We start from the raw sequence: 24337 nt of genomic DNA on the forward strand, positions 1-24337 counted from the left end.
TGAAGGCTTCCCGCATAACCATTTTTTCCCAACCCTTGTTATGCCAGTTTGGTAGCTTTTCAGAATGAAGGGCAAATTAATAACAATGTAAACTAGCTCCCACCTTCGCTACAATCTAAATTACTATGTTGCAGGAGGTCATTTCGAATCTGCTCATCGCTGTGAATATCGTGATCCCAGATTTAGTCCCCCCCCCCCCCGAAGTACCTGTTACCATGAAGGGCTAGCTGTCCCAAGATCCCCTGTTAACTCCCAAGCCTACCTGGCACCAAATTCTTGTTGTCAGAAAAGAAAATAAGAAACAATGAAAATAAATATGTCTTGGGCTCCAAGAGGTTACAGAAGAGGAAAAGATAGAAGCCATAAATTTAGAAGTGTCTAATTTGAGAGCACTAGCATTAATAATTAATCCAATTACCCACGGGCCGTTAAAAGGATATGTAACCATACAAATTCTGTTTTAGGGGCGCCTGGGTGGCTCAGTCGGTTGAGTGTCCGACTTCAGCTCAGGTCATGATCTCACAGCTCGTGAGTTCGAGCCCCGCGTCGGACTCTGTGCTGACAGCTCGGAGCCCTGGAGCCTGCTTCAGATTCTGTGCCTCCCTCTCTCACTGCCCCTAACCTGCTCACATTCTCTGTCTCTCTCAAACATAAATAAACATTAAAAAAAAAAATTAAAAACAAATTGTTTTAAAAATTATATTTGCTAGGCATGAAAAAGACCTAGAGAACAGACAAAAACACGCTATCAATTACTACTAATTAATTAATGGGTCATAGGTGACTTTTAGTTTCTTCTTTACACATTCCTGTTCACATATATTCTTTTCATAATCAGCAAAACAATAAAATTTTTTCAGAGAGAGAGAGAGTGTGTGTGGGGGGGGGGGGTAGGGTGACGGGCAGGGGAGGGAGAAAGGGAGAATGAGAATCTTAACAGACTCCACACTCGGCGCAGAGCCCAACGTGGGGCTCGATCCCATGACCCTGGATCATGACCCGAGCTGAAATCAATAGTCAGATGCTAGACGAATTGAGTCGCCCAGGTGCCCCAAAACAACAAAAGTTCTTATTAAGTATCCATGTAATTAATGAAAATATTGCACAGCTGTTAAAGGGGGCGGCAGGGTCAGGATCGAGCAATTACAAAGAGGGGAAAAAAAAGAAAATCAAGCAACTGGTTAACCACTTCCTGATGTCAGCCATTATCAGGTTAATGCAAAGTTTAAGTATAAGCCCCACCGAGGTAAAGCTCCAGTGCTGGCTTGTAAGTGAAGTTAGAGGTACTTAAACTAGTTAGTTTAAAACATACTTAAACTAACCAATTGCTATTCCCCTTAAAAAAGTACAGTTCCTTAAGTTCCCACCTTGTTTCTGAAAGGACTTTAGATGGCAACACTCCTTTTAACTCATCTGTTAGGGGTGGAACGCGTTCCCCAAAAATGTGTGAAAAAGTCTGACCTCCCAGGAGCTCAGGGTGACTTAATTTAGAAATAGGGTCTTTACAGAGATAATCAAGTTGAAATGAGGTCACCGAGGTAATCTCTAATCCGATAGGACTGGTGTCCTAAAAAAGGGGGCATTTAGACACAGACACACACAGAAGGAAAACAATCTGAAGAGCCACAAGGAAGACAGCCATGCGTAAGCTAAGTTGCACCAGAAGCTGGCAGAAGCCCGGAGAGGTCTGTAACAGATGCTTCTCTAGCACCTTCCGAGGGGCCACAGCCCTGCTGACACCCAATCTAACTTCTGGCCTCCAAAGCTATCAGACAATACATTTTTCTTGTTCCAAGCACTGTCTGTGGTACTTGTTACAAAGCCCCACGAAACTAATACACCCCCTCTAATAAATTCCATGTGGCCAGTCACCCTCACATCCACTGCCTTTTTAAAGGGCTCGTATGGAAATGTGTCGCGTAGATATGCAGTGAAACAAGCACAACAATATTCATAGTTTTACTTCGTTTCAGTTGGCACTGAATGTCCTTATAAATGCCTTCTGTGACAATGTTTGTAAATGAGGATGATAATATAGTCTCAACTGAGGCAAAACCATTCTGAATTAATCTAATCATTCTGACTGACAACACGGATATACTATAACGGAAACGCAAATATAAAGCAGCAATACTTCCAACTGGAAGGCAGAGGCGTTTTACATAAACCAGAATGTAAGAAGATGCAAGTCATAAACAGCAAGAGACCACAGGCACTCAAAGTCAAAGTCAAGGAGAAGATCTGGAAAGCGCGAGAGAAAGAGACGTCATCACTTACCATGGAATGTCAGTAAGATTAACAGCTGACTTCTCAGCAGACACAATGGCAACAAGAAGGCAGTGGGGTAACGCATTCAAGTGCTCAAAGGAAAAAACCATCAACCAAGAACACTAAATCCGGCAAAGCTCTCAAACTAACTGTGAAATACCTTCTCAGACAGAAAAGGGAAAAAAAAATTGACAATGTTTTGCTAGTGGCCACATCTTACGAGAAGTACTAAAGGAGATTGTTCAGGCTGAAAGCGAGTGAACTCAGATGGTAATTCAAGCCCACACGAACCAAAAAGGAAAAAAAAGAAAAGGAAAAGGAGGACCCGTAATGGTAATTATTTCACTACGAAAGGCAAAATCAACACATTTTTTTCTTCCTTTCATCTCTCAACTGATTTTAAAAGCAATTATATAAAAAATGTATATAAAATATTGCTGGGACTAGAATATACTGCATATAAATACACATGTGATATATGTACCAATAACAGCACATAAGAGGGGAGTAGGAGCAAAGCTGTAAGGGACGACAGGGCTAGGGATCAGAAATTGTAAAGTACTAATTATAACCGTGTGCTTGATGAGTTTATGACATTAACAGATGTACTATGCACACAAATCATGCCAGGAAAGGGGAGAAAGGAAATGGGCCCACGAGGGAGTAATTCCTCTATTCCACTGGAATTAAGCTAGAATAAAGGTGAAGCCGATTCCGAAAATTTACGATGTGTATGGCAAAACCTAAAGCAACCACTAAAAGTACACGCACCCACAAAAAAAAAAAAAAAAATCAATAATGAAACTAAAAGGCTACATTAGAAAACATTCACATTATGCAACAGAAAAAGTAAAAGGGAATACAGGGGAAAAAAGACATGAGCCGGGAAAAAATTTGTAAGACCTTGGTAACTGGATTCAAGCAGATTAAAGCAGGCATCTTCAGGTAGGTGTCCTCGTCAGCCCAGGCTGCTGTTAAGAGACCCCCCGGACCAGGAGGCTGAAACAACACACGTCTATTTCTCACGCTTCTGAGGCCGAAGTCCCCGGATCGGGAGGCCAACACAGCTGGTCCCGCCCACAGCCCCCTCCCAAACTGCGCACCGCTAACCTCTGGTGGATCCTCACCCGACAGAGACGCGGACAGACGGCTCTCGGGGTCTCCTCTAAGGACAGTCCTTCCATTCATGAGGGTTCCACCCCTGCGGCCTAGTCACCTCCCAAAGGCCCCGCCTCCATCACCTCTACCATTTTCAACATGGGGGGGGCGCCTTCAGGTTGCTAATCAACTGACCTTGGGATAGGAGATTATCACATGAGTCCCATGCAATCACAAGGGTCCTTGTAAATGTGAGGCAGGCTGACAGTGGTGTGGTGGGACAAAGACTGACCAGCCTTCACTGGCTCTGTAAAACGGAGGGGCCACCAGCCCAGGAATGACAGCAGCCTCCAGAAACAGGAAAAGGCAAGGGAAGAGTCTCACCCCTGGAGCTTCCGGAAGGGAACACAGCTCTACTGACACCTTGTTAGCCCAGGGAGACCCATTTCAAACTTCCGGTCTCAAGAACTGCAGAATAATAAAAGTTTACGTTGCTTTTGGCCACTAAATTGGTGGTAGTATGTTACGGAGACACAAATTTCTGGTTCATTTTAAACATTACAAACAGAAATCAATGCACTCTAATAGCCTAAATTTGAAAATTAAAGTGACTGACCCTGGTTAGTTCATCTAGTTTTCTTTTTTTTTCAATTTTTAATGTCTATGTATTTTTGAAGGAGATCGAGAGACAGAGCAAGAGCAGGGAAGGGGCAGAGAGAGAGGGAGGCACAGAATCCGAAGGCTCCGAGCTGTCAGCACAGAGCCCGATGCGGGCCTCGAACTCGCGAACCTCGAGATCATGACCTGAGCCCAAGTCGGACGCTTAACTGACTGAGCCACCCAGGCGTCCTATTTCATCTACTTTTCTTAATCATATGCTTAAAATTTGAAGTTGCTTTAATAACAACAAAAGTAAGTGCACGACTTCAAAACAGAACATATTAAAAAGGGGAAAAGAAGAGAAACTACTTTGTCTAGCATTACTGTACAATCACAATTGAGTCTTCATTCAGATGCAAGAATTGTATTAGGATCCCATGTATTTATCCATTTGTAATATCACAAAATTATGTTTACGTATGAAAAAATTTAAACTTTGTTTTAAAGCTTACCCTGACTAAATAATTGCTTTGGAGTGCAATTATGAAAATATGCTGCATATGCAAGAAATTCACATCTACACAGCCTTAAACATGATACAGAAAATAGGTCTACGTCCTCTCTAAGCATTTTCTGTATTTCTTTCAAATAAAAAAACTTACAAAGGCAATTAAAACTCTATTCTTAACCCCTGATGAAATGCTGGATCCAGGCAATTATTGCAACAGTTGCTAAAATCATTAGGTGAAAAGCGGCTGGGGAGCTGCATAATAGGAGTCCCGCTGACAACACCTGAACGCACGTCAACCTCCCTTGCACGAGAAGACACACGGACCTCCCAATGTGACGGAAACGCAAGTACACATCACCTCTGACATGTTCTCTCACCACCACCCACCTACTCACTTGTTCCAGCCCTGCCAAAACAAACAAAACGACGACGACGACTCCGGATCAAGCCTCCAGATGTACCAGTGTACAGAAATACACGGGATGGAGGAAATCCTAACCACCACCAAAAGGATGCAATCAACAAAATGCAGAATACGAGAGAAGCTACGGGACACTTGAATTTCTTCAGCTGGTACACTGTTATTTGCAAAAAGGCTGAGGGATCCGTATTTAAGAGATAAAACATCCAGGGGCGCCTGGGTGGCTCAGTCCGTTAAGCATCTATCGCGATTTCGACACAGGTCCCGATCTCACAGTTCTCAATATCGAGAACACTGAGACTCGCATAGGACTCAGACTGAGCATGAAGCCTGCTTAAGATTCTCTCCCCCTCCCTATCTCCCTTCCCCCTCCACTCCCCCTTCTGTTCCCTCCATCCCTCTCCCCCGCCCCCCCAAAAAAGAGACAGAACATCCAAATGCAACGAATGGACCGAGCTATATAAAACCATTTGAGATAATCAGGCAATTTCAACAATGACTGGATTGAGGGTATTAAGAAACTGGGGGATGAGGGGCGGAGTGGGCAGTAAATGCTACTGTGGTAGTATTGGGGGGGGGGGGTGCTCTACATTTATATTACCAGTAGTCCAGTGGCAAAAGCACCAGATGGAATTTAGAGAGACCTCAGGCAGAATTCTAACCTTAAATCACAGACTACACAACTGTAGTCTGAAGTAAGCTATCTGTCCATTTTCTCATTTGTGAAACAGGATACCACTATCTATTGGCCCATTTCACAGATTTTACAGTTGCTGAAAAGATAAAGTAATAATAAAGTGGTCTAAAATGTAAATAATGATCTTGGTGAGGCTTCTTCACAGCAGGTATTTGCCATAAAAATATATTCCGCATAAACTATTTTTACTAATGACTGACCCACCGTAACCAGGTTCTGCTGACTTTTTTAAAATACATTTTCTGCGGAACGAGTCCCTCTGATCCTTTTTTTGCTCGTCTTACATACACTAGGCTAAAGAACAGTAAGAGTGCCACAGCTGAAAAGGACGGAAGGTTCTCAGACTGTCTTTCTCTGTCACTCGCTACTGGGGAGACAAGGGGTGGGTGTCCTTTGTATGAGGTCTCCCACCTTCCTTTACCCGCTGGGTCGAACGTCCTTCTTTTCACTAACTCACTGTAGCCCAGAGGACTGTACGCTACAAATGTGATTATTAACCACATACGAGTGTCTTTTTTAAAAGTACCAGACAACCTTCACGAGGTTTTTTGCCTAAACCAACACAACGGACTCAATTTAACTAATCTGAGGACAAAACTGCTGAAACATTCAACCTCTCACGTAATTCTGATCACTACTCTTATGTGCCAGCTGTCTTCACTCATTCATCCGTTCTCGCTCCCTCCCCCAAGCCCTCTCCCCGCCCTCATTTTCCTTGGAGCTACCTCTCAAATCCCCCCAAGCTCCTTGTCCGCCCCTCCCAAGAGCCTCCTCCGGCTCGAGCGGCCAGCCTGCCTTCCGGGTAAGCGTCCAGTCTGCGGCACCTTCACCTTGCCACGTGGCAGTCTGGTCTCCCAACCAGACTGCAAGTCCTTTGAGGACAAGGGCTGAAAGGGAAAGAGCCCTACATTCCACATCCCCCGACTTGGTGAACACTCACGGATTCCGACGGCCCCACTGCTGTTAGGGGGTGAACGGGACCCCCCTCCCCCCCCCATAAAGGTATCTGTAGTCCTGACCCTCAGGACCTCACAATGTGACCCTATGTGGATAATCCAGTGAGAGGTCATTAGACTGGTCATTAGAGTGGGCCCTAACCCAGTACGACTGGTGTCTCTGCGAAAGGGGAAACGTGACAGAGACAGACAAGAGGGATGGCCATGTGAGACAGGGGCGCAGGGGGGAAAACGCCAAGCAAAGATGAGGCAGAGGCCTGGGGGATGCATCTATACGCCAAAGACCGCCAACAAGCGCCAACAGCTTTGGGAAGGGCGGAGAGGGCTCTCCCGCAGCCCTGCAAAGACCCAACTCACGGCTCACTCCGGCATTCTGGACCTCTGGCCTCTACAACCTGGAGACAATACCCTTTTGTTCTTTGAAGCCACTCAGGGCGGTTTTAAGAAACTAATACAAACGGGGGGGGGGGGGGGGGGGGTGCCTGGGTGGCTCAGTCAGTTAGCCACCGACTCTTCATATAGACTCAGGTCATGATGTCCACACTCCCGAGATCAAGTCCCACACTGGGCTCAGTGCTGATGGCACAGAGCCTGCTTGGGATTCTCTCTCCCCCTCTCTGCCCCTCCCCTGCTCTCTCTCAAAATAAATAAACATTAAACAAAAAAAAAAAAAAAAAAAGACCTAATACAAATGGGGTTTAAGAAAATGAAAACGTGGGTTACTGGAGGGATTGTGGGAAGGGGGATGGGCTAAATGGGTAAGGGGCGGGGTGCCTGGATGGCTCAGTCGGTTGAGCGTCTGACTTCAGCTCCGGTCATGGCCTTGCAGTTCGTGGGTTCGAGCCCCGAGTCGGGCTCTGTGCTAACAAACAGAGCGAGCTTGGAGCGAGCCCAGAGCCTGCTTCAGATTCTGTGTGTGTGTGTGTCTCTCTCCCCCTCCCCTGCTCATGCTCTGCCTCTGTCTCTCAAAAATAAATAAATGTTAAAAAAAATTTTTTTAAGTGACCACATCATCGTGTTTCAGAGTCAGTAATAAATATAGATTGTTTGCAGAAATGACAGAAGGAAAATAAGGCAACATTTACCAACCGCTCCTACCAGGCATATAATTCTGGTGTTTTTACAAATGTTCCATCATTAAATTTCACTTCTCAACTGGGCCACACCTATCCAAACCAGCCGTCTCCCTGTTACAGTACAAAGTAACACTTAAAGAGAGCCTTGTGAACTCTGATGTCAACCAAAAACATCACCCAAATAAATACCCTTTCTCGAATAATCCATTCTAGATTTATCATGTATAAATTTACCTAAATCCTAACTTTTTCCACCTTTATTTGTAAGATCTCCAGTTGTGAGATACCCAACCCAGCAAAATATCACAAAGGAGCCAGCCACTCGATAAATGTTAGAAATCTCTATCGAAGCTCCTCAGGAAAGCTGAAAATTACTGAAGTCACATTCAACTGTCCAAAGTCGGCTAAGATGATCTAATTCATCACCATTAACAGAAAATGGCAAGAACATCACAACAAAGCCAGGCTGTCAGGGCTGAAATGGTCTAGTTACTGCGACCCCGACCCCGCTCCAGAAGTGAAAGGTGAAAGACAAGGAGAGAATTACAGCAACCAGGCAGGCGGCAGGCACAGCAGGACTGCAGAGTGCTGAGAGGGCCAGTGACAGGCGGCCACTCAGTCTTTTAGGGACAAAAACAACAAAAGTACAGAGAGCACAAAACAGGTGGCAGATTTCACTTGTTAGTTTAAAAAGGGCCATCTAGGGGCGCTTGGGTGGCTCGGTCGGTTAAGCGTCCGACTTCGGCTCAGGTCACGATCTCGCACTCCGTGGGTCCGAGCCCCGCATCGGGCTCTGTGCCGACAGCTCAGAGCCTGGAGCCCGCTTCCGATCCTGTGTCTCCCTCTCTCTGACCCTCCCCCGTTCATGCTCTGTATCACTGTGTCAAAAATAAATAAACATTAAAAAAAACTTAAAAAAAAAAAGGCCATCTAGTGTGTTGTCACACAAGAAGGTTGCCAGTATCCAAGTGTGGTTACAGGGTTAAGGCTTGATTTTCATAGGGGGGGGAAAAAACCACATCAGAAGTCAAGACTGCTTCTTCCTCCAACTTTCTCTTTGTCAAGTTGACAAAGTCAAGGCATAGACTTCACCAAGCATGGGAACATGTCAGGTCTTTGTTGAACTGGGTTCCCAGTCTGGGAGACAGTAAACCTCCTCAAATTTAAACAATGTAGCGAGTCAAATGAAACTAATAAATGAAAGAAACTGGTTAAAAAAAAAAAAAAAGGTGTCTTTTCAGGAAGTATATGCAAATAATGACAATAAGAATAATAAATTTACCTAGCAGAATCAAGGCCCAGTATTTCTGGGTTTTGATCAATTATATCTATTTAGTTTGAGCCTTTGACATTTCAAAATTGTTCCAACTTTTGTTCACCTTTAAATAAATAACCCTGACTACTATCAGTCTGAGAACATCATCAGGGTTACACCCTTAAGTCCATCACATAATGAATGACAAACACTCCATTTCTATTCCTCACCAGTTCCTAGACGAACCATCATTCAAGGCTGTAAGGTGCAAACACTCTAAATATTATACCTTGGAGAACCTGGGTGGCTCAGTCAGTTAAGCATCGGTTATTGATTTCGGCCCAGGTCTCGATCCACAATTCATGAGTTCAAGCCTCACATCGGGTCCTGCGTTTACAGTGCGGAGCCTGCTTGCGATTCTCTCTCTCTTTCTTTCTTTCTCTCTCTCTCACTCCCTCTGTCCCTCCCCCACTCTCTCTCTCAAAATAAATAAACTTAAAAAAAAATATATATATATATATACACACAGTATCTTGTTTTCCAGAAACAAGAACACCCTTCTTCCCCTACTATTTCAAAACATTTTCCTCATGCAAATTTCAAATTGCCAATTGCTATCCCCAAGGTACCACCGTAATCATCCTGCATGTATCTTCATAAAGCAAATTAAATACCAGGGAATCTTTCCAACATCGGCAAAAAACAAAACAAAAACAAACATTGTTGTGGAACAATATTCTAGAAAAAAAGACAGTAGCTTCTTCAAAGTTATGCCTAATTTTTTGAACTGAGATAATCACATACAAATCAGAATAATTGTTTTTGTCTACAGAATCTCGTATCACAAACATATTTTCCATTCCAAAGAACAGAAGGCTTTTATTTTATTCCCTCCTTGCCCCTAGAACCTCCTGCACTGTTTACTTTATATGTGCCCAGATGGGCTCCTGGTATGATCGTAATTTGAAACAATTACAAAGTTCTCTCGTCAAGGATCCCTGAAAGACCCACACAGACCAATACTGTAGAAATTAACAAAATTTACTTTCCATAATTTTAGACCTTTAAAAAAATGCTACTAGATGGGAATTACAGGAAATTTGCTGACATCAGAAGTTAATTGCTCTCAGGATGCCTGGGTGGCTCAGTAGGTTGAGCGTCCGACTTCAGCTAAGGTCATGATCTCACAGTTCCGGAGTTCAAGCCCGGCATCAGGTTCGCTACTGTCAGGGTGGAGCCCGCTTCGGATCCCCTTTCGCTCTGCCCCACCCCCACTTGCTCTCCCTCTCAAAAATAAATCAAAGTAAAAAAAAAAAAAAAAAAAAAAAAAAAAAAGAAGTTAACTGCTCCCTCACAGCACAATTCAGTAAACAATTATATGTTAGTAAGAGAGCCAAACCCACAAATACCTTATCAAACAAAAAACAAAACCCTCTCTTAACCATAAATTTACGAGCCATTAGACTAAAAAACAAATAAATAAATAACCTAAAACTTTGCTTCATCAATCACTTGCGCATCCTAAGACCAGGATCCGTAAAATACTCACTTTCAAACTTTGACGTGACTACACTCTGTCAAAGCGAACTTGTGAGCCCCGTCTTAACTCGCACAGTTCATGGCACTCGCGTCCTCTCCTTATGAGGACAAGAAGTCCTATCAATAATGGTCATGTAATGATTTTAGCTTCACAGCACAAAGGCCTTCCACATGAATCATCTCATTTCACATGCATCCACTCATGGGGTCTAATGGGAATTACTATTCCATTTCGTAGCTGAAATCCAAGTACCAATAATTAATGAAGCGGGACTCAAACCTACACACACACACACACACACACACACACACACACAGCTTAGAAGTTAGAGACAAAAATTCCCAAATTCTTGTTTAAAAAAGAAGGAGAAACAATTTTGTCCCAACCATGAAAGCTTCAACATACTGGCTTGTGGACATCATCACAGGCTTGGAAGTCAAGAACTCTGGACCCCATCCCTAGTTGCTGTGGTGGCGACCTGAAGCCTAGGTCTCCAACCTGTGAAAACGGGGTTACTATTACCTGAGCCTTCCTAACCCCAAGTGGATCTTCAAGACGACAGCCAGAGAAAGTATGAAGCTAACAACAACAAAAAAGCCCTAAATAACTTTGAAATGATCCTGAAATATCTCAAAGACCAGTCTATACATAGGTTTGGTTTTCTTAGGTATGGCAGCAGTGTTGCATTGTTAGATATGTCGTCCTTTTGTTTTAGGCAGGTTTCTTGTTTAGCAATATTTTGGCTTTTATCCAATTTCATAGTCCCTTCACCATAATACAGAAAAATGTAATCTATTTAGATTTAATGTAATGAATGCAGTAGGGCTTATTCCACTTCATTTTTGTCTTCTGTTTATCACTTTTTTCCCTTCTTGTTTTTCCTATCTTCCGGCCCTCAGAGTTTGAGTGTTGGTTTACATTTCTGCTGGTTTGGAAGCAAGAAAATTTGTTTCTTGTGTGGACTCGTATTTATCTATCCTTGAGTTTTAATATGCATATGTAACTTTAAATTTTCTAATACTGGGGCTTGTGGGCCCTGGGGGGGGGGGGGGGGGTTAACTACCCACTGAATACTTTTCTACCCCATCTTGTTACTGTCATCTTTAAAAAAAAAAAAAAAAAGGAACTTTTATTTTTTTTTTTAATTTTTTTTTAACGTTTATTTATTTTTGAGACAGAGAGAGAGCATGAACGGGGGAGGGGCAGAGAGAGAGGGAGACACAGAATCGGAAGCAGGCTCCAGGCTCTGGGCCATCAGCCCAGAGCCCGACGCGGGGCTCGAACTCACAGACCGTGAGATCGTGACCTGAGCCGAAGTCAGACACTCAACCGACTGAGCCACACGGGCGCCCCAAAAAAGGAACTTTTAATAATCAATGTAATTAAATATACTGACACATTTTTATCAATTCCATTGTTTCATGATCCCTACAACTTTCCTCTGAACTTACATTTTCTCGGGCTAAATACACATTTTAATGATACCTAAAGAGAGGCAATAGTTGTTGGTAAACTCTCTTGGTATTTCGTGGTCTGCCCCTTCCTCCTCTCCAGCCTCCAAGGACTCCTTCCGTGCAAACCAGCTACAGATTCTAAAAGCAGCACATCATCTGTCCCATGACTGCATACCTTCGCTTGCATCTGGAATCCCCCCTTTCTTGCCCATGCAATACATGACTTCATTTCACAAAATTCAAATCTCTTCTGTGAAGCTTTTCCCCTGAATTCCTCTTCTCTCTCCCAGAGTGGACCACTTTCTCTTTCACGTGTGTGTATCATTACTTATGCAAAAACCATCTCCTTACACTCGTCTTTTGTGTCTCCCCTCCTTCCCAACCTTTTTCTCATCGTGGTATACACAGACAACAGTAACCGTAGAGCCCACAAAAATATACAGAGAAGGCTGTTCTCACCGGGATGTGACTGGTCAAGGATCTCTGGTCAATCCGGATGGCTCCTGGCTGCCCAGTGGCCACGAGGATTACTTTCTCAGCACATCTATAAACCAGTCAGGACACACTCCAGGGGAAGCTCTGTGAGGCCAGGGCTTATCATGGTCATCTCTGTATTCTCAGTACCCACACACACCCTGATAATCGTGTAGTTCTCCATTCAGACTTCCTGAAAGTACTTACTGAAGAAAAGGCACTCTCTACACACACCCCCAAAAAACCCAAAGAACAAACAAAAAAAGCACGTCACTATCAGCTTAATAACAGTGCCCGTTATTCCCCCGAATAGTCCCCATCCTCCCATGGAGAACACTTACTATCAGGCAGAAGACTTATTGGGTCACTAAAACACCAAAAGAAAATCAAAGGCAACAGTACTCTAACTCGGCTAAAAGATGCTGTGATTTAAACCAGCATTCACAAGCCTGAAATGCATGGATGGTTCCCGCACCTAAAGCATTTCGAGAAGAACATCTGTGAGCCATCACTGAAATAAACATCACTTCTCGGTTTAAGTTGGACATAAATTTTTACTGGCACGCAGCCTTAGACATGTGGATTACTACAAACGGGATTACCGGCAAACGTCTACACTCTGTAGCCACTACACCATTTTTTAAAAAACAGCTAATGGTCTTTCTCACAGAGAAGCGACAGAAAAGCCTAAGCCAGAGAACATCTAGGATCATGAAATCATGAAGAGCTGCAATCAGGTCCTCTGTTAAATATCTTGTACTTGACGTCATCACAACGTTCTTCTGGATGGAGCGCGTCTGCGAAAGCAAAGACTTAATAACTTTGCTTTTTCCAAAGCAAAGTATACTTAAATGGTCTCCCCTCACCTCCCTCTTTAACACAAAGCCTAAGCGTGGGGCTTTAAACGATCAAACTTTAGTTTTAGGGATTTTCAACAACACCGTGTGTCCGGTTTCAAGTTTTCAGTCCAGCAACCCATACGTAACTCTTCACAAGGTCTAGCATTTACCTTTCTCTTACAATCCTTAAAGTACTTTACACATATTAAATAATCCTGTTCCAGCCGTGAGGCGGGGAGAGAAGTTTTAGATAAGATACGAAAGTAGGCTGGGTAACTACACTGCAGGCCAGCAAGAGACGTGGTTCCAGGAGCCGACAGAGGCATGAACAATAGGAAGGTATGAAAGGAAATAAGGCCTGAAGCTGACTTTAATGCACACAGCACGTTCTCACAGTGGCAAAGAGTTGGTGTGCTTTTTCTCTCTAGTATAAAGAATAAGGTAAGATTTCTCATCGAAAGGTGGTATTCCCAACTTCCCTAAACTTCTAAAACATGGTTGAGAATGTCACAAATTAGACCGTTTTTATTCCCAGACAAAAGGAATAAAATCTTTCTACGAACTATTCAAAACAGAGAACGACAATCTACATTCTTGGTTTGTAATATCAGACTCTGATCCACCTCAACATAAATCTGTGCTTTCACAGTGTAATATACTACCACTAAGCTATTTCTTGTGATGAAAATGAACTTCAGGAACCGCACTGCATAAAAGAAATTTCAATTCTGCTTACTAACATTTGTTGAGGCCACGAACATTAATCAGTAGTGCCCCAGGATCCTTTCCATGCCCAGGGGAGCAAATCACTTTAGAAGGGTAGAATAACAAGAACCTCCACCGCCATTACATAAGTGATTACCATGAGCCAGATAGAATTTTTTCTTTTTTTTTTTTTTTTTAAATTTGAGAGCGAGCGAGCGAGCAAGGGAGAGCAGGAGAGGAACAGAGGAAGAGAGAGTCCCAATCAGGTTTCACAGTCAGCATGGAGCCCAGGGCGGGGCTCCATCCCATGACCCTGGGATCAGGACGTGGGCCAAGATCAAGAGCCGGACCAGGTCAAGAGTCGGACGCTCAAACTACTGAGCCACCCAGGCTCATTTTATCCCTATTATACAGATAAGGAAACCATCGCATGCAGAAGTAACTTGTCCAAGGTCACACAACGAAGTAAACAAATGTGGAACCTCCATCAAGGGCAATAATTCAAAATTCTTTTGAATGATATCAGAAAAGAAGAAAACTTCAAACCTGAGTAAACAGTTACATAGAATAGCCTGCTAATGAATAAAATGGCAATATCACTAACTTCTACTACATGCTTTTCAAGGAAGAAACATGCATTTACTTTGGACTGTCACTTTCCACGAACAAAACTGGGAACCTAGGCATAACTCATATTTAACTGTATCTAATTCCACGCTCCTTATATTATCTAAAACAGGATTAGAAGCAACCTACTAAATGGGAGAAGTATTTGCAAATCATGTATCTGATAAGGGACTAATATCCAAGATATATATAGAAAGAACTCATTCATAGAGTCAATAGCAAAAAAAAAAAAAAAAAAAAGAAAATCTGATTTTTAAAATGGGCAGAAGATCTGAACAGACTTTCTTCAAAAGACATATAGATGGCCAACAGGTCTATGAGAAGATGCTCATCGTTAATCCTCAAAGAAATGCAAATCAAAACCATGACGAGATACAAAACCTCATACCTGTTAGAATGTATCGAAAACACAAGAAGTAAGTGTTGGTGAGAACATGAAGAAAAGGAAACCTCTGTGCACTGCCGATGTGGAACATAAAATGGTACGACCGCTATGGCAAGCAGAATGGAAGTTCCTCAAAAAAAATTAAAAACAGAACTACCCCATGACCCTGCAATTCCACTTCTGGGTATTTATCTGAAGAAAAGGAAAGCACTGACTCAAAAAGATACAGGCAGCCCTATTTACAAGGGCCAAGACATAGAAGGAACCTAAGTATCCACTGACGGATGCATGAATAAAAGAAATTATGGTATATGCATATGGTGGAATATTACTCGGCCATAAAAAAGAATGAAATCTTGCCACATGTTACACCATGGATCGATCCGAGGGCATTATGTTAAGTCAGACAAAGAAAGACAAATACCGTATGAACTCTCATATGTGGAATCTTAAAAACAAACAAAAAAACAAAAACAAAAAAAACCCCACCTCATACACCTCACAGACATAAAGAGAACAGACTGGTAGGTTGCAGTGGAAGGTGTGGGGGGAGGAAGGTAGTCAAAAAGTAAAAAGAAAAAATTAGTACATAAAATACGATTAAAGCTTCCAAAACGATAGCATCAATAATTTATAAACTCTCAAAGATCAGAGTATTGAGTTTTAGATCAAAAAGGAAACATGAGAAATATTTATTAAAGTGTCTAGTCTAATCCCCTTATTTTACAAATGAGAAAATTCAACTGGAACTTTTAAGAGAGACTTTCCCATATATACAGATCTAAATGTCAAAATGTGGACGAGAGGGGCGCCTGGGTGGCTCAGTCAGTTAAGCGCCCGACTTTGGCTCAGGTTGTGATCTCACAGTTCCTGAGTTTGAGCCCCGCTGGGACAGCTCGGAGCCTGGAACCTGCCTCGGATCCTGGGTCTCCCTCTCTCTCTGCCCCTCCCCCGCTCACGTTCTGTCTCTCTCAAAAAAAAAAAAAAAATGTGGACTAGAATTTACCTTCTGGTCCAACTGTTTTAATACACCATACTTTAGGATACACAACAAAATACTAGATTAAATTTCTGGAATCAAGCTACTAAAAGAAAATCTGATTTAGCCTGTAGATTAGACTACCTAAAGCTGAAAAATGAAGGTTTCTGGAAAGGAATTAATGCTACTAAGTAAACAAATAATAATCTTAAATAATCTTTCCTGAGACTAAAAGTTTCAGGAGAGCTAGAAGAAACAGGACTTCAAAGCCAGGAAGAAAGACACGTGCACGTAACACAACGGAGGTGCACTTCATCTCTGGGCGCCCCGTCAAAGGCCTGGAAGCGAGTAAGACAAGAAGCCATGCTGTGATCCAGTCTGGCTGAAACTGACCACATGGGTCACGGTAGGGTAAATCATTAACCTGCTCTGAGATCCAGTATAAAAAGATTTGCCAGAGGACGAAGGTAAGCAAAACTACATGATACAAAAGACAGTCTTTATACACATTCCACACACTCGAATGCGGTATTTAAAACTATACTTTTAAAGCATTTTAGAAGTTCCAAATCCCAATGGTCTTACCTCTGCTTGTGATAATAAGTACCCAAGATTAGAATAAACCCACCATCGCTTATAAAATTCTATTTCTACTGACTATATAACTTTATCCTCTAATGATCAATAAATAACCGGTCAACAACCTAGTGGCCTATCACCATACCTTACTAACAATCTCGCCATATTATCATTTTAAATATTAAACTCTCCGTGCTTCCCCTGCCACTGTACAAACGTAAAACCTGGCAAGACAATCAGTCATGGGGAAAACTGAAATGTAAAATTTTATCTAGGGTGTGAGCTCAATTAAGTTCTTTTAAAAATGACAAAATGTGCTCTGGCAGGTAAAGGAAGTTATTTTCTTTTTGCTTAAGAGTTTTCAAACTCTTTTTTACAGAATATTTTCCAAATCTTCTGTAAGGAGAATGAATAATTTTTAATAACAAAAATATATCTTAGCCAAAATCAGAAGACTAGCAGGCTTAAATAAAACTTTTATAATACTTATTCTAAACGTTTTGTCCACTAAGCCTCCTCAAACACATGCTCAAGCATTCCTTACCAGTATTTAACCATTTATGTGATAAAAAAAAAAAAAACCTCCTTATTTTTGAAATTTTTCTCTCCAAAATTAAGTTACAATAAAAACAGCAAAAATTAGTAAAACAACGGCAACCCACTTTGAGTGTTCCATAGAAACACTATTGTATACTAATAAAATATTAGTAAAAATTATCTTAATAAAAGATTTACATCCACCCTATTTCCTGAGAAAAAACAAAGAATTTTATTATTTAATACAATACTGTGAGTACATGAAGACACTCTCTCTCTCTCTCTGACACACACACACACACACACACACACACACACACACACACAAGGGGGGGGGGGGGGCCCGAGGGGCGGCAATCAACATGTCACAGGGTGTGAGAAGTTTTCCTTCCTTTCCTTTCCTTCTGGAGTGATGATAAACTGCACTGACCGTCCCTACATCTTAAGTCTTACTGAGTGACCTCGATGAGACTCCAAACCATAAGAAAAGACAAATAGCCAGCCTCGCCCGTGACTTTCTTTCAAGAAGTAGTTTAAAGGTTACCATGCGTCGGGTGCCGTCCTAGGGACTGGCTTTTAAGAAGTAAACCTGTCAGAGCCAACAAGAGCTAACCTGTGGCCTTGGCCTCATGGACACCACACTGTAAGGGCTCTCCCTACTCCCTGCCCCGTGACTGGGAGTGAGCAAGCAGCCAGGCCGGCGTCACCCCCCCACCCCCCACCCCCATCTACCGGCAACAACTTCTCCTTTATCCAGTGCCCCTCCCCAACAATCGCTTCCCAGCCTTGACTTCTACAACCCAAACAGGAAACAATAATGGTCAGCTGACGCTAATATGTATGAGAGAGTCCCCACTACTGTGCTAAGAGCACCTGCCTCCGTGTAACGGCCAGGACCCATACTGTAACTTCCTAGTCCTGTCCTAGGCCACCCAAAACTGCTCTACCAACTTCCACCTCAATTTTCAACCCTTTACATGTATCCAGTCACTTTTCCCATCATTTCACAATTATCACATACATGCTATTAGGTAGCTACTCTGTGAAATCTGAAGCCGAAAAAATAAACGTATACTAATTTTTTTTTGAAGTCTGAGAAAAAGACAGAGAGAGAGAGAGAGAGCACACACATGCAAACGGGGAAGGGGGAAGAGGCAAGAGAGAGGGAGAGAGAGAATCCCACCCAAGCAGGCTCCCCACTGTCGGCACAGAACCTAGAGTGGGATTTGAACCCATGCACCGTGAGATCACGACTTGAGCCGAAATCAAGAGCCAAAGGCTTCACCAACTGAGCCAGCCAGGCACTCCTGAAAATATATTATTTCATGGACAAATAATAGCATGAGGTATTTCTAGAGATATGTTTGCAAATTTATTATTCACTGCAATCTAAACGTAATCACTCATTTAAGCCAGGCTATAACACTAACTTAAGAAATACTGATTTTCACATGTTAGCAGAACGATGGTGATCCAGGGTAAGACATATCGAAAAGATTTAACAGCTACTTAATCCAAGGAAGGTATTGCCAATTTGCCCAGAGACCTTACGTCGACAAATGAAAAAATTAGGTAAACTTTATTTTCTAGAACAAAATTCCAACTCATCATAAATATCGCCAAAGATGCTGATTCTCTGAGTAGTAAGCATATTCTCCTTCGGTCCAACTCGTCTTCCGTCTAACACTCCATACACACCCCCAACCGCATCCATGCCAACCAAACACACTTCCGCCAGACATGGGTAGGAGAAATGCAGGGCTCGGGGAAGCTGTTCTATTGTATGCAAAAGTTAGCCCTACACCAAACTGCAGAAATAAATGAGAGTCCTTCCCCGCAAGGCCTTCACAGTCTAATAAAGAGACAACAGAAAAATTTTCAGTACAGTAGGATTAATGCCACTGAGATTACAAAAATTCTGTGAAATTATACGAGGGGGAGAGAGGGTGAGGAGGGACAGGGGCAGGATTAGATTAGGATAAGGCTACCAGCTTGAGAGACAGGTATGCCCTCACCAGACGAGAGGTGAAAGGAGAGTGTTCGAAGCTTAGCAAAACAGCACCTATAAAGGCATAAAGGTAAATATCTTTGCTTTTCTTGACTGTCAATTTTGTAACTCTCAGAAGATGGGTTGCAGTCTTCCCTCAAGAGATTACAGATTACTGTGGGGTGCTTGAGCGGCTCAGTCATCTGAGCGTCCGACTTTGGCTCGGGTCACGGTTTCACAGTTCATGAGTTCAAGCCCCACGTCGGGCTCTCTGCTGACAGCATGGAGTCTGGAGCCTGCTTCGGATTCTGTGTCTCCCTCTCGGTCTGCCCCTCCCCTGCTCATGCTCTGTCTCTCTCTCTCTCTCTCTCTCTCTCTCTCTCAAAAACAAATAAACATTAAGAAAAAAAAATTTTTTTAAAGATTACAGATTACTTTGAGATATTTAGAGTTATTTTGGGAGTGCATCAGCATTTATTCAAATATGAAGACAGACACATCCAATTCTAACACTAGTTTTTGGAACAATCTTATTTGACCAGGCACTGATATTTCCCTACTCACCAGTAAGACGCACAAATACATGTTTAAATGCACTTGAGTGAAAGCCCTAGAAAGAGCTTAAGAGTCTAACATTCTTCGGGTCAGATGGCATGACTTAGTGTTTGACTTGGCAAACCTCTTCCTCATTCTCCTAATCTAATTAAAGCATATATATTTATTGTTATGTTAACCTGAATATTGTTTGTGTCCCTCAACTAGAATATATACACTATGAAAAGCAGGGACCGCCCTGATCACGACTGTTCCCCCCCAGCACTCAGCCAGTCTTGGCACTTAGCAGGCGCTAGGCATGTATCTGATATACTTGAGTGAACAAATGGTCAGTAAAAAGGAAACACATCGCTCCTGAAGCAAGAGCCTCTGACAGTGAACTATGACCAGACAATCTGTATAGCTCAGCAATCTGGCAAGATTATCACTTTCAAAGACTTAATTATCACATTCCTTCTGAAACAAGATAATTGGCACACCTAACAATAATGAATCCAAAAGATCCTGGGGAATCGTTTTAATCTAGTCCCTTTAACATCACTGCTTTCCTAAACTGTGTATTTATGAGAAAGAACAAACATCCATTCGGGGAAGTGGATTCTTCAACGGTTCACTCTTCAATGATTTAATGCTGTGCGATTTTAATCCCACCTGACTTCAGCCATTTTTTGTGCTGTTTCCCAGCGCGCAGTATAGATTCTGCTTCTGAAGCCTCTTTCCAATCTGATTCGCCGCTCCTTAAAGAAAGGCATATACAATGTACTACTCTTAAGCCGAAGCTTGCTTGGGGAGCTCCTGTATGCGATCAGGTGCACAAAAAGGGCCCGCAAGACACAAAACAGAAGGAAAGATTTCAGGAGTCTTTAATAACACAATCACTAGGCCCACGTTGCAAAGAGTTAACTTTCTTTCCGTGAGGGCTCCCAATTATGATCCCTAGATGGTGGCTCATGTGCAGCTAATGGAACGAATTTGCCCCATCGCGTGGAAAACTGTGGCCCTTCTGGCCAATCACAAAAACAAGATTCAAACGCCCCCACGTTTTGCTTTAATGCATTCGGGACTTTGCAACAGGCATTAGCACTTGTCCCTTAAAGTCTATTTCAAAGCCCCCAACGAAACCCCAACAACGAGCCCGTACAGAAATGCTTCCAGCCACACACAGATGTGTCTGGTGTTATTAAAGTAAACAATCGACGGGAGAGCTTAAGCTGTTTTCTAGATTAACGTGGATTCGCAAAGACGAGACTGCCACCTGGACACATGGCTGGCAAACGGAGAGCTCGTTGCTCAGCAAGGGCAGAAAATAGGAAAATTTTCAACAGCGCTTATTTAAAGTTTCCACCTTCACACACACCCCCTTCCCCTGAAGCACCGGGTGGGGGCCTCGGCCTCGCCAGAGGCGCGGGGAGGAAATCTGCACTTGACTTCCGTCCTCTCCCGGCAGGAATGAGACCCTGCCTTCCTGCCCCGCGGACCCCCCCCACCCCCGCCCGGGGCCACCTCCCCGCTCCGCGCGCCGCCCGACGGAAACGGAGAGGCGTCCTTCCACCTCCGACCCCGGCCGGGGCCGCGCGCCCACAGCCCGGGGTGCGCCTCGCCGCTCCGCCCCGGCGCCGCGGGAAGACTTGAGCAGTTGAGCCCGGGGGCGCTGACGACCGGTGCCCGCGCCCCGCCACGTCCGGCACGGTCGCCCTCGCGCCGGCCACCCTCGCGCCGCCCCGGCTCGCCGGGCGCCTCCCCGCTTCCCGGGGGGCAGCTGAGCCCCCGCGCTCCCCGCCCGCCGCCGTCCAACCGCCCCCGCCCGGGCCGCGGGCCCCCGGCCCCCGCGCTAGGCCCCGCGGGCCGCCCGGGCGAGCGGCGGGAGACAAGGGCCGCGGCCGCCCGCCCGCCCGCCCGCCGGGGTCCCGGGCCGCCCCCGCCGCCCTCCCGCCGCACCTACCATGGTACAGATGGAGGCGAATTTGGAGACTGTCATTAGGATTTCCATCCGCCCAACGCCATCTTCCACCCAATCACAGCGGCGGCGGCGGGCGGGGGAGGAGAGGAGCCGGGCCGCCCGCTCCCACCGCAGCCCGCGGGCGGACCCCCAGCCGCCGAGGACCCACGCACCGAGCCTGCTCTGCCGCCGCTGCCGTCGTCGCCGCCGGCGCTCCGACACTCCCCGCCTCGGGCCCCAGTCCCCGCCCGCCCGCCCCCGGCTCCTCCCCGGCGCAGGGCGCAGCCGCTGCCTCGGGGCCCGCGCCTGCCCGCGAAGCCGCCCGCCGTACACCCCGCCCTGCGCGCTGGGGAGCCTGCTCCGCCGCGGCCCTAATGCCCGGCCAGCCCGGCAGCTGCGCGGCCCAGCGGCGCGCCCCGCCCTCCCGCTGCGCCCCGCCCTCCCGCCGCGCGCTCCGACCGCCGCGCGCGGCCCCGCCCTCCCGCCGCGCGCTCCGACCGCCGCGCGCGGCCCCGCCCTCCCGCCGCGCGCTCCGACCGCCCCGCGCGGCCCCGCCCACCCCGCCGCGCGCTCCGACCGCCCCGCGCGGCCCCGCCCACCCCGCCGCGCACGCCTCTTCGGCTCCGGAGCGCGCGAGCCGGGGAACTCCGGCGCGGCCCCACCCCGCGCACGGCCGGACCCCGCCTCCCGCCCGCGTCCCGCGCGGTCCTAGAGCCCGCGCGCCAGCGGAGCTCGGGCGGCGAGAGCGGCGCGCGGGGAGCGCCCGCCCGCCGCTGCTTGGGCGGCGGCGGCCTGAGTAAGTCCCGGAAGGGACTGACCCGCCGCCTCTGCCGAGAGCGAGGGGACAGCCGGCCCCCACTGCCCAAACAGAAAACGGAGCTGATGATCTGGATAATTCTGGGTGGCGTGGGAGGAAACCTGCTTCTGTACGCTTAAAATAACCCGATAAGCATCCCTACGTCCCAGGCACTTAACAAAATGTAAGGTGGTCTGTTTCTTTGACATATGTTGGGTCAGAACACCGTGACTTCGCGAAAGACAAATTAGTAAGATAAAAATGAAACTGTATATTTCGCTCCGTGAATTAAGAAATAAATAATGAGGAAAGGGAGCCAAGCTGCCTTCCCGCCTCCCCTGCTGGCCATAAATTTAGAGTATGTTTATAAATACAGTACCTAAATATATTTGTTCTGAAAGTTGAGTTCCAAAGCAGAGAAGATCTCAACCCAGCCGTGATGATGACGTTACCATAGACAAGTCTCGCAAGTGAGAAAAATGTCGTGTGAGAGCTACTTGAGCCGTGGCAGCTAAGGGTACAGCTCCTGTTTTGTACTTTGAGAAAATACTCCGCGCATCCTGTTCCTCGTGTCAGGCAGCTCAGCTTTATTTCCTCCTACTTAAGAAAGTAGTTCAAGCTAGTAGAGTGACTTTATTATGTTAGAAAGCTTGCAACATTTCCCGATGGGTGAGCTGCCGTGATGGGGTGCTTTTCGGGGTTCCCCCATTTCAGTGTGGCCGAGGGCCTGAATTCAGATGAAGCTCAAAAATCAGATATGCCTTATCTAATGGTTCAAAGCATTCAAAACACAGCAAACAAAATCTGGGTGCAAAACAGATTTCTGGTACATGAATGCTGTTTCCATAGTGATTTCCTTTATAAGCTTGCCTGGGGAGAAAAAATTGCGCATAGAATATAGCGAAGTCCCCATAGTAGCTGGCCTGCTTCTCCAGGCACCTACTTCCACGGAAGCTGGGGCCCTCCCTCTTGGCCCTGAAACCCAAGCCAGTGGCGAGGACCTTACTTTACCCCACCGCACACTCAGGTTTGCGGTGCTTGTCTCCCTGCCTCCCTGCCTAGACTCGGAAGAATCACCCACCCGAATTCTTTGTGTTCTGTTCTGCTTAGACCCCCAGGGCCTACCGGTGTCACCAGGCTCCCAGACCCCGCCTTGTCTCTGTGGAGAAATGCCTGTATATAACTCCTGTCCTCCTCAATTCCTGTTCTGTTCCAGGAAACAGGTTTCATGTGGCAGAATTTGAGCCCACCAATATGCTTCTTCGTCCATGAATCCTAAAACGTCACAGGAACAAAGGCCACCAGCTTTACACATCATGTTACGTGAGAACTGGCCTTTTTAAAGATGGATTCCTGATAGAATTGTCAAGAGTTGGGTCTAGGTGATGTGATAGAAGTCTAAATTCATGAGGGATGTCATAGATCCTAATAGCAGAACTTCACGATGCCTTAGCCTCAGGTCGACTGGAGAGGCACGGATATAAAAAGAGATTCTTCTATGTGCTAGGCACTGCCCTGGGGTATTTCTTACCACATGCGGTACAGTTAAGATAAGATTTGACTGAAACACCACACTATTGTACCCAGAGCTTAGAAGGAGTCGTCTGGGTTTGGAACAGTTTTTACAAAGACCGTTGTACCTAGAGAAGCATGAGTATGTGTATAACTGACTTGTTTGGGGCCTTCCTGAGTGCGGAAACTGCAAAATTTACCCAGGTAACTTCAAGGACCGAGCAAGTAAACAGCCCAGGGCCAACTTAATCTACTCGGTTTTAAATTTTTAATTTGTTTTTCATTTGAATAGTTTTACACAATCCTGCAAAGACCAGAACCTCGCAAGCTACTTCATATTTTCTGTTACTCATCTCGTGTCTAGTTAACCACGCGTCACCTCACACAGGCATAGCACGGAGATATCGTGGGCTTGGTTCCAGACCACCGCAAAAAAGCAAATACTGCAATAAAGCAAGTCAAATTAATTCGGGAGTCTCCCGGGACATATAAAAAGTTCCGGTTACACTCGACTACAGTCTTTTAAGTGTGCGATAGCATTGTGTCT

General features: G+C 45.2%; 1 protein-coding gene across 2 annotated transcripts in view; it reads right to left on the reverse strand.

The window, feature by feature from the left end:
* USP12 (ubiquitin specific peptidase 12) overlaps positions 1–21907 on the reverse strand; it is a 101720-nt gene extending 79813 nt beyond the window's left edge. For both annotated transcript variants that reach the window (XM_042987704.1, XM_042987640.1), the window contains exon 1: positions 21486–21907. In XM_042987704.1, coding sequence (XP_042843638.1) covers positions 21486–21533 — 48 coding nt within the window. In that variant the 5' untranslated portion in view covers positions 21534–21907. The remainder of the gene's footprint in view (positions 1–21485) is intronic.
* Between the last annotated feature and the right edge of the window lie 2430 nt (positions 21908–24337).

This window comes from Panthera tigris, chromosome A1 (assembly GCF_018350195.1).
Source record: "Panthera tigris isolate Pti1 chromosome A1, P.tigris_Pti1_mat1.1, whole genome shotgun sequence".
NCBI lineage: Eukaryota > Metazoa > Chordata > Mammalia > Carnivora > Felidae > Panthera > Panthera tigris.